The 16201-nt window shown below is 36.8% G+C and overlaps 2 protein-coding genes across 6 annotated transcripts in view; both read right to left on the minus strand.

Annotated features, from left to right (window-relative positions):
* LOC103187599 (cell migration inducing hyaluronidase 1) overlaps window positions 1–16201 on the minus strand; it is an 80494-nt gene that overhangs the window by 32216 nt on the left and 32077 nt on the right. The window contains 7 exon segments of the mRNA XM_042344119.1: window positions 127–222; window positions 812–882; window positions 4091–4270; window positions 4563–4799; window positions 4902–5043; window positions 5621–5764; window positions 7164–7322. Of these exon segments, the coding sequence (XP_042200053.1) occupies window positions 127–222; window positions 812–882; window positions 4091–4270; window positions 4563–4799; window positions 4902–5043; window positions 5621–5764; window positions 7164–7230 (937 nt within the window). The 5' untranslated portion in view covers window positions 7231–7322.
* The window catches only part of LOC103187600 (cell surface hyaluronidase-like), a 59422-nt gene continuing 52990 nt past the window's right edge, over window positions 9770–16201 (minus strand). For all 5 annotated transcript variants that reach the window (XM_007907175.2, XM_007907184.2, XM_007907169.2 and 2 more), the window contains 5 exons: window positions 14625–14847; window positions 14029–14130; window positions 11773–11933; window positions 11351–11460; window positions 9770–10108 (listed from right to left, as the gene is read on the minus strand). In XM_007907175.2, coding sequence (XP_007905366.1) covers window positions 9912–10108; window positions 11351–11460; window positions 11773–11933; window positions 14029–14130; window positions 14625–14847 — 793 coding nt within the window. In that variant the 3' untranslated portion in view covers window positions 9770–9911. The remainder of the gene's footprint in view (window positions 10109–11350; window positions 11461–11772; window positions 11934–14028; window positions 14131–14624; window positions 14848–16201) is intronic.

Below are 16201 nucleotides of genomic sequence, written 5' to 3' on the forward strand. Positions count from 1 at the left end.
TTTTTTAAAACAAAAAACAATACCAGGAATGGTTAACGTTCTGCACCAAGGAATTTGAAATAGGGGTATGACTATTAAAAACATGCACGAACAGAAATGAAAAAATAGTGACAGTTTAGTTCTTACCTTGCACCCACTCACTGGTTGAGGCAACAGTGAAGTGATCTCCATAGGGCGACTGGAAAAGTTTAAACACTTTCGCCATAGCTGATCCTTCGGCACCTGTTTGATCATCCGTGAACAAAAAAAATCTGAAATTGGCTCAAAGTTACACTTGTGGTCCTTTAAAATGTAAAATAAAACTTTCATTTGCATTCTTTTTCCAATAAATGCTTAAAACAAATTCATGTTGTTCTCAGAAACTCCCTCACTAAACATTTTACAGATGTATAATAAATAGGAGGACGTCTCAAAGAGTTTGACAATTCTGGTTGGGCTTCTGATCTGAGGGTGGAAGAGGATAGAGTATTGAAAACAAGATCAAAGAGGTATGTTTTGAGATGGGTCTTGAAGGGAATGAACGAGTCAGAGGGACCTTTGGGATGGAGTTCCAGAAAGCGGGGTTAAAATAGCTGAAAGTCTACGCACCGAAGATGGAGTTGATAGGGCAGGGGAATGAAGAAGGCCAGTGTTTACTGAGCATATCCCTAAAAGCATAAGCAATGGCTGACAAAGAGGTTAATGTCAGATGTTTTGCTTTGCAAAGTAGATCTCAAGTGCAAACTGTGTGCGCTTCCAAGAGCTCTTCTTTTCATAATTTTAAAATGAACAATTCAACAAGTTAGTTACGCAAAATTAGGGATCGCGCTACCTTGATAGATAATGTGATCCTCCACAGAAGTTTCGGGATATCCCTTTATTGTGATGAAACTCCAAGGATGCCTTCAAATGTAAATAGAAAAGTGTTCTAGTTATTAAGATCTTCATTGAAGGCCAGAACAAAATAAATACAAAATTAAAGAAAATAAGGAATGTTAATAGCAGAAACCCTTTTGAAGAAGCTGTCAAACATTGTTTTATAATAGAAGTGCAGCTGTACAATTTGAAATATAAAGGATAACTTAAACAGAGTAGTGAATTATGGAGGAATATTTAATCTTGTTGTAGTCTTTATGCTAGTGAAAATACTAACACAGTAATCAAGCTGGCAATGATGTTCTTTGATAACTCTCTAGATCTCACGCACATCCAGTTGATTATAAAAAGAATGAGATAAACAGTCAACTAACCTAAAAATAAAATGTCCTTATATTCCACATTTATCTAAGTTTATTGAACCTTTTCATAGGCTGTTATACCATGGAAATCAACACCAAGTAACTCCATTGCACACAATATTTCAAATGAGAGAAGCACTTCATAGAGACATAGTGGAAGCTTGAGATGGGTTGTAAGAAGAAGGTGACCGAAGGCACAAGCAAAAGAAGTGGGGCTTTTGGAAGGATTTTTTTTAAAAAGGAGAAAGGGAGTTGCATGCAAGGTGGAAGGGATTTAAGGAAAGTTCATGAGAGCGGGGGGTGGGGGGCAAAGTGGTTCAGTGCCAATGCAATTTTAATCTCCTGCCTTTGATTTTGAGTAGATTCCAGAATATAACTGCAGATGGATTGAGAACGTTTTTCTTTNAAAAAAAGTTACATTCCAAGTTTAAAAAATTGGACCACCATCGCCTCAATGGGCTTGGCCAGGGGCCAAAGATAATATAAATACTGTATTGTTCGGTACCATTAATACTGAGATATGGAAGCTCAATGTTACTGTGTATGTCAAGTGATATAAAATGAATGGATGTGTTGAAAGATGTGCAGATTATCGTTGTAATACACATAATGGTAATGACCACAATTGTGGGTCATGTATTCAATTCAATGTTTAACAAAATAACTGGACTAATTATTGGAACCACACCCCAGTAGAAAAAAAAGCAAAGGAGTCAAATGTCTTTAAGAGAGGAAGGGAAGACAAATGTTGGCAGGGAAATGACAATAACCAGAGGGGAATCCATTTCCTCTGTTATTTCCCTAAGGGTCCAAGGGTGCATCCTGTATGGCCTGGTTGCCTTGTAGATATTTATTTATATAGAGTTTCTTCATGGCATGTGCTCAAGTGATGACTTGTATGTAAAATTCCTGAGGAAGAACAATTGGATGTGGAATTGGACCATTAATTTGCGAAAAATCTTTTTAACACGTCTCCTCATCTATCATATCTCTTCCCCTTATTTGGTCTTCAACATGCCTCCACCACTGTCATAGCTAAAACAATGCCACTGCTCAAAGCTGTATATTCACTATATAATTCTTTGTAATGTATGAGGATTCTGCTCTCTGGTTGTTTGGTACTGTTAGTGGGATGAAGGGATGGGGTGGTGGGGGAAATGTGAAGCAGCTCTGAGTTAGCGTAGAAGATGGAACAGAGGAGATTTAAGTGAGGATGGAGTCAGGAGATTTGGGAGAGCAATAGATACGTCAAAGATCTTAAAAGAGAGGTGGGAACGGTGGTAAAATGTTCAAAAGAGAAGGATCCGGGGTAGTAAGAGGACAGACCAAAAAGGAATACGAGAGGATTTCAAATCCTCTGTATGCATCAATATAACTTGAATCATTCTGTCAGATCCCTTGCTTCAATACACAGTGCATCCAGTATAACTGAGCCACAGAACTAATATAATTGGTACTGAATATGAATTATTCCACTAGTTACAATTAAAATAAAGAAATTGTAAATATTTATTCTTTTTAAAAACATCATAGCAAGTTCACTGGTCATAACATCTGATTTTGATTTTAAAAAAGTGTTAAGCTCCTGAACTCTTAAGTCTATGGATTTAATTTCAATCGCATTATAATAAAGAGTTGTTTCACCAAATATTTAATTTTGGACACCATCTGACAGCTATCTATTCCTATAAATTTTACAACTTTCAAACTTATAGAGCAACATTTGTATGTTCCCAATTAATCATAAATTCAACAGTGTGAAAACACTCTGGCTCTAGAATACGCTCAAATTCTACACAATCTTGATGGAAGTAAAAGGGACTCCAATCTGTTATTGATTCAGAATCCCAATTCATGAAGAAATAAAAGTTTTATGGGTTTTTTGCACGGTTGTAGCTTCTCTTGTGAATAATTTCAATAACAATCCATTATTACCATTACAAAGCATTTGCTAAAAACATAAATTTTCCTTTAGAAAAGCAAATATTGGAGGTTTGAGAGGAACTCTGGAGCATTAACTGGGAAGCAAAACCAGAAAGTGGAAAAAAGGAGCACAAACAGAATTCGTTTAAGACCACAGGAAGAGATGAACATATTGTTGAGCCTGAATCTCTGAATGTGAAGTTTGGTCGATTTTAAACTTAGAAATAAACCTGTTGCGGAAGTTTCATTTCCACTGTAGTCCTGCTCTGTCCTCCAGTTCCTACTCTGGTGCAATAGATGAGAATGCAATTACAATTAAGTTATCTATATTCATTTAATAAAATTTAGTCCAGGGGTGATGTTGCTTCGTCCAAATGTGGCTTCATAAAGGAAGTAGGGCCAATAATTACAAGTGATTAAACGTGTGTAGATAAGATTCAAAAGAAAATGTTATTTTCCAAATGGCATATCACTCGTAAAATAATGCTCCATGTCATGTTACTGAATCGCAAAGTTATTTCTGGCACTTATGAAGAAGTCTAACTACTGGCAAATTAACTGGGCCCTTAAAGATACATAGAAAGCAAAAAGCGGAAAAGAGCCCAGAGATCGATTCAAGTTCATATCCAAAATAATCCATCCATTCTACAACCCACTCAACATTTCTCTCCTGTTGTCGGCTAAATTCCTTCTTAGGGAATGTGAAATCCAGAGGATGCGAAAACCCTCCTGGCAATTCGTGGGGTACAAAATGTCCATCTCCTATAACAATAATCCATGTATTTGATATAGAACGTTTTCAAAAGGGAATATTATCCCCTGAAAGCGATCCGCCAATTGACTAACAACCGGGTTCCTACTTACTGCTAAGTAAACAGGGGCGTGTGGAGTAAGGAAACTTGCCTAAAGTTTCGCCCTGCCCGGGAATTGCACCTGTATAAACTGCATACCTGAATCCTAGTTGTCTGAAATGCTTACTGCCCAGCTTTACCAGAACGGCCTTGGCAAAGTCCTCCAACTTGGCTGATCCCTCATCATTCACAGCAACTGATAATATCATGCCTTCTTCAACGCCATTCAAGTAGTCAGCAAGACGTTTACTCTCATCTCTGCTTCTATAAGTATCAAACCTTTATTTTAAAAACAAAACAAGAATATTTATTTCCGCACAGAGCCTGTTAGCAATAATGCCAGAACAAACAGAATTCAACCGCGACAAAAAACACGCTACTGTACAATGAGCAGCACATGAAAAATTGAGATAAATGAATGGGAGGAAGTAATGACTATAAACTGGTGTAACTACCACAATAAACACACACATATTCTGTTCCACAATACAACTGAGAAAACGTACATGGTTTTGTGCTAACCTGAACTAAGAAAAATAAACTAGTCTCAAAAGGCAAACTTTAAACTCACTTATCGGAATGGACCACTTCTCCAATATTATTAATGACATGGACTATGATGCCACGATGACCCCAACTTTTTTCAAAGTAGTAGCCACCCTCACGCATACCACCGGCGTGAAGGGTTTTGTTCAGAAATGTCCAGGACAATTTGTGAGCTCCATGAATTTCAAGTGTTCCACCTCTACTAACGCCGATGTACTTCAAGCCAAAGTAGCTGTGCAATGCTTCGGTTTTCTCGTCAGATCTACAAATGAAAGATCAGAAATAAAACTGTAGCCAGATTGTACTCTATTAATATCTGTGACATTATACTTTTTTCCCCAAAAATAATTTCTTCTGTATTTACCTTCCGTATAAAATGATGGTGAAGTTACTTTGAAATGGGCAGCCTTCACTGCCAATATGGAGCTCTCCACCATCTTCAATCAGAATGTTTCGTGTGCGTAGCACAATAGGTTGCTTGCCGCTGTCTGAAATAACAAGTCTGCCTGCAAAAGGGAACAATAAATAAGTATAGTACATTTAATCTGCAAAAGGTGCAGAAATATATATTATACTTTCACACCCCACCCCCTAATTTCGTTGCACAAAGGTTTATTTCAATGTCGAGTCACCCAAAAATGTGATGTATGCTATTGTTACATTAACACTCATTTTAGATTAGGAAAAGAAATGGCTGTGACAAACTTTAAAGTAAGGCCTCATGTGGACACAATAATAATAATCCTTGCATTTGATATAGCGCTTTTCACGTCGGGAGGACGTCCCAAAGCACTTCACAGAACACACTGTAAAGTGAATTGACTGTATATTTGTGGGCGAACGCGACAGCCAATTGCGCACAGCAATGTCCCACAAACAGTCGTAGATTGAAAATGACCAATTTATTATTGTTTTTGGTTTTTGGAGGGATTATTATTAGGCGTGTGGAGTAAGGAAACTTGCCCAAGGTTTCGCCCTGCCTGGAATTGAACTCGGGTCTCAAAATATACTGTAAAGTGAATTGACTGTACATTTAGCGGGCGATTACTGTGTATAAGAAAAATAATGTACTAAAAAAAATACCTCCGTCGAAAATATGAATAGAATGAACTGTGGCTGAAGATACCAGGAGCAGCTGGCGATCTCGTCCAATTGTAACCCGGTGTTCCTTATCGTGGCCAGGACTCCAATGGTGGAGTTTTGGGTCTTGGTCTGGGCAAGCTGGCGCTATGGAAAAACAGGCGAGGTTACATTAGACAAACCTTTACGCTTTATTTTTCTATTAAAACATAAAAATCATCAGCATTTCATTTGCAGGATTTTAAAACAAATCTTCTGGGAACTACAAATTATAATATGATACGAAATTACATTTGTATAGCGCCTTTCACGTCGAGAGGACGTCCCAAATGAGGCATGAACCCAGCATGATTTATTTACAAAATATTGAATTGTAAAAATCCCTTATCTGTACTGTGCGCAAATAAGGGAACTGCCCTCAATTATGTAATTTACAACCACTATAAAGGGATTACAAGAGCCTCTGTAATTTTGCATTGTTTATTAATTTCATAATCTACATATACTTTTACACAAACCTCAAATTAGCTCTCAATATTAAGGGTTGAGACAATTACATGGAAATTTTAATTTGAAAAACTACATGGAAAAACACTCAGATCCCTCAATGAATCAGTATTACTGCTAAAGCCTAGAGTGAAACTTAGGAAAGTCCCAGGTTTGATGGCTGATTATTAGGCAATTTATAGTGAAGACATTAAAAACATGTAAGTATCTCCATTCATCACTATTGAATGAACAGCCATAAAGTGGGCAGAACTTAACAAGAGAAAGTGTTGCCAACCTTTCATGGGCTGACCAAGTTGTTCTATAACTCTTTAAGAAACTACACAATTTCTGGAGCAGATTTTTTTCCCCCTCCAGTTACTCTGGTAAGTATCTCCATGGAATCCTGTTGCCAATTTTCTCCAGTGATGCTACTTGTTGCATTCCACAATTGGGTGTGTTGGAGTAAACTTAGACAAGCATTAAGTTCCATTGTGGAGTTGATCAAGTATAATTATATGGAAATCAACGAAGAAATCAGTAGTCTCACTTTGGTGGAAAGATCATGTTTATAGATTTACATTTTTGGTTTACCCTAACTTTTAAGCAATTGCATTCTCTCCATTCGTTACCCACCTTGTGCCAAGTACTCATTTCTGGGTGGCCAAGCAACCTTGTCTGTTACTGATCGAGATTATAACAATAATATTCCTTGCATTCGATATAACGCCTTATGTCGTCAAGAAATCTCAAAACGTTTCACAGGATTTTACTGTGAAATGTAGTGACTGTATTTGTAGGCAGGTTAACTAAATTTGAATTACTTCAAGATTTAAGATTTAAGTAGAAAATCAGTCACAATCCCACAGCAATGGAAGTCAGGTATTTTGCGCTCAAGAGAATGAGACTAATGGGTTTAGTGAGGAAATAAGAGACCAAAGTTCTTCTAAAATAGAATGTGAGAGCTCTGTCAATGGAGCCAAACTAGAACAATTTTGTGCACATGGTACTTGTACTTTAATCCCACAGTTTATTCTGAAGTAGTTTAAATTTTATTTACCTCCGAATAGAGCGAATGCTTCTGTCAGTAGCCATCCAACGTTGCAAAGGAGGAGTATTGCCTTCATTGTACTTGGTATTCAGAAGATATTAAATAAAGTTGAGCGTGTCTAATCACCAGTGGATTATTTTGCAGGTCAATCCAGCCAACTTCAAGCATCTGTATATATGTATATAAAAGAATTGCCATTTATATATTTAAAAAAAGACTTTAAACTTGATTTCCACACTACATTACACTGAGAAGAATATCCATCCACCTTCCTTTCCTATAACTTAATGTTTAAGAAAACGTATGTAAGAAAATGTCAGCCGCAAATCGAGAATCCTAAACAGTAGTCTTCTCCATCAACTGAAGTATAGATTGAAGTCCATCTCGTGATTCCAAACTAACATCACATATAGTAATTGTATTAGTAGACACATGCATACATATGTAAGGGAGAAGAGAATATAGGGATCGTAAACTGGTCCTGAATTCCAGCAGTTGCTTGGAGACCATCTGGTTCAATTTACCTCCAAAACTATCCTAAAGAAGTGAGGATTTAGGCCAATTTTATCTCATATTTTTCGGTAAACTCCATTAATTGAGTCTCCAGAGAGAGTAGCATTTCATTTTTGAAGTTAACATTTTTTGAACCCAATTCACATATTTTAAAAACTTGGCAAAAATAAACTTGCACAGAAATATCTCCAACGGGCTTTTTTATTTGCCGAACTTTAAACTATTAGGTAATTCTTTCACTTTAAATTGGGAGAATTATGCAATCAAAAATGGACATGGAAAAGCTTGAGGCACCATGTCTATCAATCTACTTATTCAACTGTTGAAAATGCATAACAACTCGTCATAAACCCCTTCAAAGCTTAAGAATATGAATTTAAAATAGTTCTTATGTTCAGCAAAGAGATTTCAAAAAACATTTGTATATTTCCTAGTTTTAATATGCTATCTCTTTAAGCAGCAAATCTCGTTTATGCCTCCATATATTGTATTGAGGATTTTAAGCAGCCTAATTTGAAAGGTCTTCAATATTAACAAAATGCTCCTCTATGAATCACAATAATTATATATATTTTTGATCAGCCTGGAGTCTGACTCACACATAAACCTTTCGCAGTACAATCATTACAACTCTCTAGAATTCACAGGAGCAGAGTTCTACAAGTACAAAGTCTCTTACTGAAGGGCAGGGGAAGGAACGAATGTATCCATATGCTGCTGGCCTATTTCTGCAGAATATAAGTGACAAAAGCCAAAGTATTAAGGGCTCAACTCAAAGCAGCGAAAACCTTGCAACTTACCTGACTGACGCACTCATAAGTGTTCCACTGCTTGATCAGCTAGGACCACCCTACTACTTCAGGGCAATAGCTTGCAGGATTATCAGCAACTACCTGGAAAAATTGACTCCCAATGCCACATCTATCCTTCTAAATCACACTGCTATACCAGGCAGATTGGTCAATGATCAAGTACCCTGAAGTCCTGCAGACCTGCCTCACTCAGATATCAGATCACTGAGTCCACCAAAGAGTTGCCTCAGCTCTAGTCTCCCTCAGTCAGCCTAGTCAACTTGGAGCCACCTAGACTCCAAAGAGAATCAGCTCTGCTTTCCCTTCAGAAGTTCTAATGGTGGTTTAATAGAATGGTTACACCACTACTGTAAAGCAAACATGTGTTGCATCATAGGTGCTACTATTGCTTTTAACCATTAGCAATTTGTAAAACAATTACTGAAGCACATCATGTATAAAATTATAAACTATAGTAACACGCAAATTGTTCATTCAAGAAGTTCATTTTTTCTAATTAAATTTGGTGTTTAATTGAGTTAACATTGAGGTAAGTCACTGAACCCAAAATCTTAAATAATGGAAAGTTCCAAAGGAAGCCTGGTGCGCAAAGAGTTAATAGTAGCATTGCATGTAAAGTTGCACAGACAAATTGTACGTTGTATTGCATTACTATATGCTGTACCATTTACATTCCATGATTATAATTCACTGCAATGCTTTTAAACCAACTGGTTTTAATATATTTCTATTTTTAAGCAATGGGATAAACATTGCTTAAAAATACTCCCCAGAGCCCAAAATAAATCTAAATTGAATAAAGTCTTTATAATTCAGTCATTGGAAACATACCTCGGACATCATAGAACAGAAACGTGGTACAAGTTTAATGTTAGAAACTGCTTGAGGATTGTGTTAGCATTAGGCACATTATGATATGAAAAAGGCACAAATTATATAACATGCTGAGACTCATTCCAACATATTGTGATTATAATTCAGAATAAATGCTTTGCAGACATCTTTGGTTATCAATCCATTTGCATTTCAAAAACTGGAAAGAACATTTTGCAATTAAGAGTACATGAATATTGTTCAGTTCTTCAGTGCAAGTGAAAAAAAGTGTTCTCTGATTTATACATCACGTACGCTAGAGATTGGGGGACTGATCATTCAGTTACAATTTGACAAGTGCAATGGACAATTTGTTAGTGAAATAAATAAGACATTTGCTCACCACTCTAAGTCAGGGGGAAGAATAACCTTCTGTTCTTTGTGTTACAAATCATTCAAAGATGGAACAGACCAAGCTTTTTTGTGTGCAACATATTTATTTATACCAGTGATACAAAAATACAAGTAATGTGACAGAGATTCAGCACTTCTTTATATTTGACAATTAAGGAAATCTCAGTGGAATGTATTCCATCATCATCTTGTTGCTAAAGTTAGTTTAGTTGACTGATATGAGATCGTGAAACAACTTTAAATCTTTCCGAATTTCCTTTGCATTTTCTGAACAGCCATATTCGTTCAGTTTCAATGGGACATAATGCTGTAGAGAAGCTACCTTCTGCCCGGCACTGCGGTTTACAATTTTAATCCACGCTGGCTTCATCTGCCCCTTGAATCCTAACATAGCAAAACTTCCTGAATGTAAGAAAAGAAAAAGAAAAAAAGAGAGCTAATGATTATTTTCTGTGCTCTCATTATTTCCACAAATCATTTTAGGCTACAGAAAGAAATCCATGGAAAATTGGCTGTTTGTACTGTCTGAACATGTATAGATAAAAGCATAAATTAAAATTATCTCAACCAAGATGTGAAAACACTTGTGCAATAGCTCAAAAGGTAACAATACAGTAGTTACTGGTGAGATACAAAAATATTTGACTTTCAAGAAAGAATAACAGCCAACCATTAGACGCTCTCATAAAGAGATTAATGCAGTCAACATGACACCTGCAATTATTTTTGCACGCATTACCTTAAGCACTGTCAAAACATGTAAACGTTAATAACAAAAGAATTTGCTATGTGAAAGAAGATTAAGGTTCCCCTTCCACAGTCCTGGCAGTCTCGACATGCCAAACTATATATTGTATGCTGAAATATTATTTCCTTGGTTAAATTTACCAAGTTAAAATGTGTTGCAATATTATACAGCTCAGTTAACAAGAATGACCCCTCCCAAACATTGCAGTGGATTCCTATTGTGCAATGAATAGCCTGTGGCAGACAAAAATAAGTTTATAAACAACTTTGATATAACAGAAGTAACTATACCAGTATCTACCAAGTCAGGAACAAATTAAGAATTGGCAAACATTTAAATACATCTGGAATTTGCTTAACCTAGGTTTACTGTCTCATGTGGGCTGACCTGATCATTTTATTGCTCACAGGATATTGCATGCACCAAAAACCAAAACAATTCACATGGGTGACAATAAAACCTAGCAGCAAAATTGAGGCTCTAAGGTACGAGACCAAAAAAAACAATGGGGCTTGTGTGACATAGTTTGCAAATTGTACGGATATTGCAAACTTGCTCCTTGGTTCAGTGTTCTAAAACTCACAAACACAAAACCACGTGACTTCTTCAGCACAAAAATATGAATTAGTAAAGGCAGAAACACTGCGCTCCAGAATTATTTCACTTTTGCTTTTAAAGACAGACAGTCAAGAATCTTTCATGCTTTAAAGAACTGATATATAGCATCTCTTTAAACTGATGGCTTGGATTCTATGAATTCTATTTCAGCAAGTAAACAATTAGTTTCCAATATTTCCCTCTCCCTGCACTTGATAGAAAGAATTGATTGATACATTCGAGGATGCCTACGAGGCAAAAACGAGCTAAATGTGAGCATGCAGAAAGTTACCCATCACCTTTCACGAAAAGTCCCATTGGCTGTGCAGCACCGAGCCTGAGGAAAGCTGCAGACCTGGAGGTCAGCTGCCAGGAGGCATCATCTCTTGAACAAACCAGAACAATTGACCTGCAAGCAACAGAGACAGGAAATGATCAGCAAGAATACACTCAGGTGAGGCTAAGAACTGAGAGCAATTTGACGTTAAACCATTTGTGAAGGACCTTGGAGGGCAAGGGTAATCCAGTCTCCCCATGTCTTCAGTATCTTAATTTGTTTTAAAAAATGCATGATCTTGAAATGGTTATATTCCAGCAGAGGGTTTATTTTAAGTCCCTTTGTTTGAATTAGAGTGATCGTCCATCTATCGCAGCCACTACAGCTGTTTTCACAGTGATAGTTGGCAACACATGAAAAGTGGATAATAGTCCATCTGCTCACCTATCTGGTATGGTTATCTTGATGTAATTAGCAATGACATCAGCCACCTGGGGAGCAAGGACCATATCGAAATGTTGCCTGCTCACAATGTCTCCAGAACATGCATCCATCACAACAAAAAACAGCCCTGGCTTCTCAAACAGGAAAACTTCATCATTTACCTACAAAAGCAGAAGAGCAATCAATAAGTTATTTTCTTTTTGAGGAAGTGAATGAATTGTTAAAATGTTTAGGGTTGTATTCACATTCTCCAAATGTGTTCAAATAGAAAAATACCATTGTGGAGATGACAAAACACTGATTGTAAAACGCTATGAAATGTAATCTTTGAGGCATGGAATGTGGTTCAGAAACCTAGGAAAACAGCAATAAGCAGGACTGGAAAAGGCTATTTCAGGCCATCTGGCCAGCTTCATTCCAAATGCTATCACTCCCTGTCTCCGCCAATTCCCTTCAGCATCAAAATCCTGACCATTCTTTCTTGATACTACTTACACTACCCAGTCCCATTGCCTCTCAAGGCAAAGCAATTAACATGTCAACTATCTTCTATAAATAGAAGTTAAATCTAAACTATCTATTCAACCAACCCTTCACTTTCTTCTCAGAGCAGCTACTCAATTAATTTAGGTCAAATACTTATTGGAATAAAATACATACATTGGCCAAGTGTTAATGTTATGTGTATAATAACCATAACTTGAAATGACTTAGTGCTTTCCACATAAAACAAGTTCTTCTATGCTGCAAATCTCTGTAGTTCTAAAAATAAAGCTCTTCACAAAATATATAACTGATTATAAATGAAGTGACAGTTGTCATAAATTGGGCTGAACTGAACTGTTAAATCAAATTTAGCACAGAAACCATGCAAATAAAATTGGTCCACGAAATCTGATCTTGTTCTACTGGAACACACAAATGATTCATGGCAACTTTTTTGTATTAACAAGAGAAGCCCAAACTACAGCTTTCATTCATGGTGAGTCAGAGAGAAAATCCAAACTTTTTTTTTGTCAGGCAAGTACCCATGTATTTTGTGATGAGTTGATTTATGCCACATGACCAGTGAGGAATTACACTGCTGAACTGATGGCAAAGGAGTCTGCCACGTAAACTGATAATTTAGTACACAGCTGGTTCTCCAACTTCATAATTCTGTACAGCACATAATTCGACTTGGTAAAACTAAGAGTTTTGTTTGAAAAGAATGTGGAATCTGTTCAGTACTCCAGCCTAGCTACGCCTTTATGGATCTAGGATTTCTACAAGTCACTTTTTTCTATTAACAACAATTGTCTCTGAGCACATAAAAAAGTAAAATTACAACTGCAAGTTTTTTTCCCCCCGAAGCCTAGTTCCACTTTGGCATTAAAGAATTGTTTGGTGAAATTGAAATTAAGTCAAAACTGGAAGACAGAGCTCTCTCTTGCTGTTTCTTCCTCTCCATCTTCTTTTTAACAAATAAAGTGTATAGGCAAGAGTCAGAGTGACTTTCTACCAAAGTCACTCTGTGACTGGTAGCTCGGAAGGCTATGAGAATTGTCTGCACAACCGTTCCTCCAATTTTCCCCATGGAGAAGGATCTGTTAATTGCTCTGCTCCCTTCGTTCCTCCCTCCACAAAGCTACAATTCAAGTCAGTAGCTCCGTATACAATGGATCACACAGACAATGCTTGTCATGCAGCACCTTGATCCTACACTAGTAATCTATTTGTTTTTCTGCAGTGTTGAAGAAAATCAATTATAATTTATGCTGTTGGAAATGATAAACTAAGTAAAGTGTAAATAGATGCACTTCATACTTCTGCCACTCTTTTCCTTGACTTTCTATTTTAACTTTACCTTCTTTCTTAGAGGAGGAAGGGATTTTTCCCACTTGGCTCCTGTTAACCCTAGAACCCAAAACCTCAACAGGCAAGCTGGACAAGCAGCAAGAAGCTTGCCCAGCCACAGAGAGCTTGCCAAACAATGGCAAACAATATATTTTTAGCTGGTTAAACTCCACCAATAACCCAAAATACACTGTGGGATCTGCAAGCCTTGGCTCATGCAACCCTGCGTGAATACTTTCTGGAATTATTTAATTACTTAGACATCTCAAAGTGCTTTATAGGATATACTGTAACGTGGATTGACTGTATATTTGGTAGACCGAACGCGGCAACCAGTTCAGCCCATACTTGCTTCATATGGTTCTTGGCATCTGTTGAGGTCAAGTTTAAACATAAACTTCATGGCTCATTACATTTTACCTTGATGAAGGCAAACCTTTGTCCATTCTGAATCTCAGCTCCACTCTGTGACTGTATTTGAATCCTAACGTACTTTCTGTGTGGATCACTGGTGATAGCAACCTAAGATATCATACAAAGAAAAACACTTTATTCAATGCAAGTTGATGCAGGATATTATACTCTCAATATATTGTACACCTAATCTGAAATTGACAGTGAAACACACAGGATAACTAGGCACACACAGTAGGAATTGTACTGGATCCCCACCCCTGGCGAATGAGGTTTCAGATAATATACGATTCATACCAAGTCCCAGATCCACTGCTGGGACAAGCTAAACAGGTTGTTCCCTGACATTTTAACTGCAACACACATTATATATTCTGTGTTGTCCTATTAAAAAAAGTATTATAATAATGAAAGTTGAAGGCTGTTTAACCCAAGCAATAACCTCCATTTTTATTCAATGGATCGTGTAGTGCGATTCGCCAATGACTGCCCAATAAAAGTATGGTGCAGTAATTGGCAACTCACAGTCTTATGCAGTGTAGGGTCTGTGCGTGTATATATATATATATATGGTATTTTCAGACTGAGTGTTCAAGACATACCTGTGGGGCACCACACTGGTCACAAGGTATAGTTGTTCGCTGAGTCAATGACAAGAGATAAGATGGCATACTTGGGTACTTCACTGGGTATATTTTCTGTAAGTAGTCATTCACTTCCCAGAACATCATGTGTGCCGATATTTTGACCCGTTCACAGCCATATTTGGAGCAATAACTGTGACCTTTCCGAATGTGCTTTGCTTGAAGAATAATAAAGAGGAGTCTGACAGGAACAAAAATTGTGTGAACTGAGTGAATTTATATCTCACAAGTGCAGAATATGAACTATCAATTCCCAGTCAGTTCTGTACAATATTACACTCAATCTTTTATGTTTTATTGGGGTGGGGGCGGGGGAGAGAATAAAGAGTACAACAAGAAAATGATCACATTTCTCATTTCATTGCTTTCGTTCAAACTATCTCGTACTTCTACAGGTAGAAAAGGCACTTTGCAAGCTAATATAATAGAGTTTGATACGTATAAGCAAGATATCAATTTGGTTTTAAATGCAAGATTTTTTCTGCAGTTAATAATATTAGAACTAAAGCAAATTGCATGGTATTATTGGGAAATTATTTTAAGCAGTAAGCAGAAACTCAGATGTGTTAATATTTGAATACAACATCTAGATCTGACTTCTTTTATTCAAATGTGCTCTGGGACATGAACTGAAGCCAAACCACATTAGAAATGAAACGCGGTCTAACTTCAAGACAAATTAAAAAGCTTCTCTTTGGGAATACTATAATAAAGAATGGATTGCATTTCTGAAAACGCTCTGCAACTATGAAACTTTAGGGTTGAGGGTCTTACAGGATTGACTGAAATTTATACCAGACATAATGACATAATCTTGTCGAAATATTTAATATTTAATGAAAATGAAATCACAATTGAAAACAGATGAAGAGAGACCAGTTCGTGATCAATCAAGTTCATATCTTATCCTTATGGCTTTGAGAAGGTGTTTACCTTGTGGTGTAAACATAATAACTGACGAAGAGCCTTTGCTACTTATATTCAACTTGTTACTTATCGGTTATCCATGAGATATAAATCAGATCCATGGATCTTTATGTGAATGGATCTAATATTCCAAAAATTGCGCACATTGTAAATAAAATAGTTTTTTCCCCCCATCAGATTTATCGTTTAAGTTTACTCTGTTGACATAACATGCTGAGGTAAAATTAAACATTTGTATAGGTGACTTCAACAAAATGATTTGTAAAACAGTCACACGTATCCACAAGTACTGATGGTGATGAAGTCACGATGTTTGTTGGTTAAATTGTTACAAGAGGTGATTGTAATGAAAAACTCAAAAAAAAGTAACACCAGATTATATTGCACTGCCCAGGTTAATGCGCCCTGGCACGCGAAAGAATATTGGTAGTTCATTAGGTTCAGTACTTGCCAAGCTGCTCAATTATTTCAAACATACAATACAGTTAACATCATTAATTTATTCCAGGCTGCTTCAATATGTTTAAAAGGAGAACTGGAAGTCATTCAGCTTGAACTGAATGTAATGATTTTGCATGGTTTACCTCTCCCCATATATAAACCCTTGA

This window comes from Callorhinchus milii, unplaced genomic scaffold (genome assembly GCF_018977255.1).
Source record: "Callorhinchus milii isolate IMCB2004 unplaced genomic scaffold, IMCB_Cmil_1.0 Scaffold26, whole genome shotgun sequence".
NCBI lineage: Eukaryota > Metazoa > Chordata > Chondrichthyes > Chimaeriformes > Callorhinchidae > Callorhinchus > Callorhinchus milii.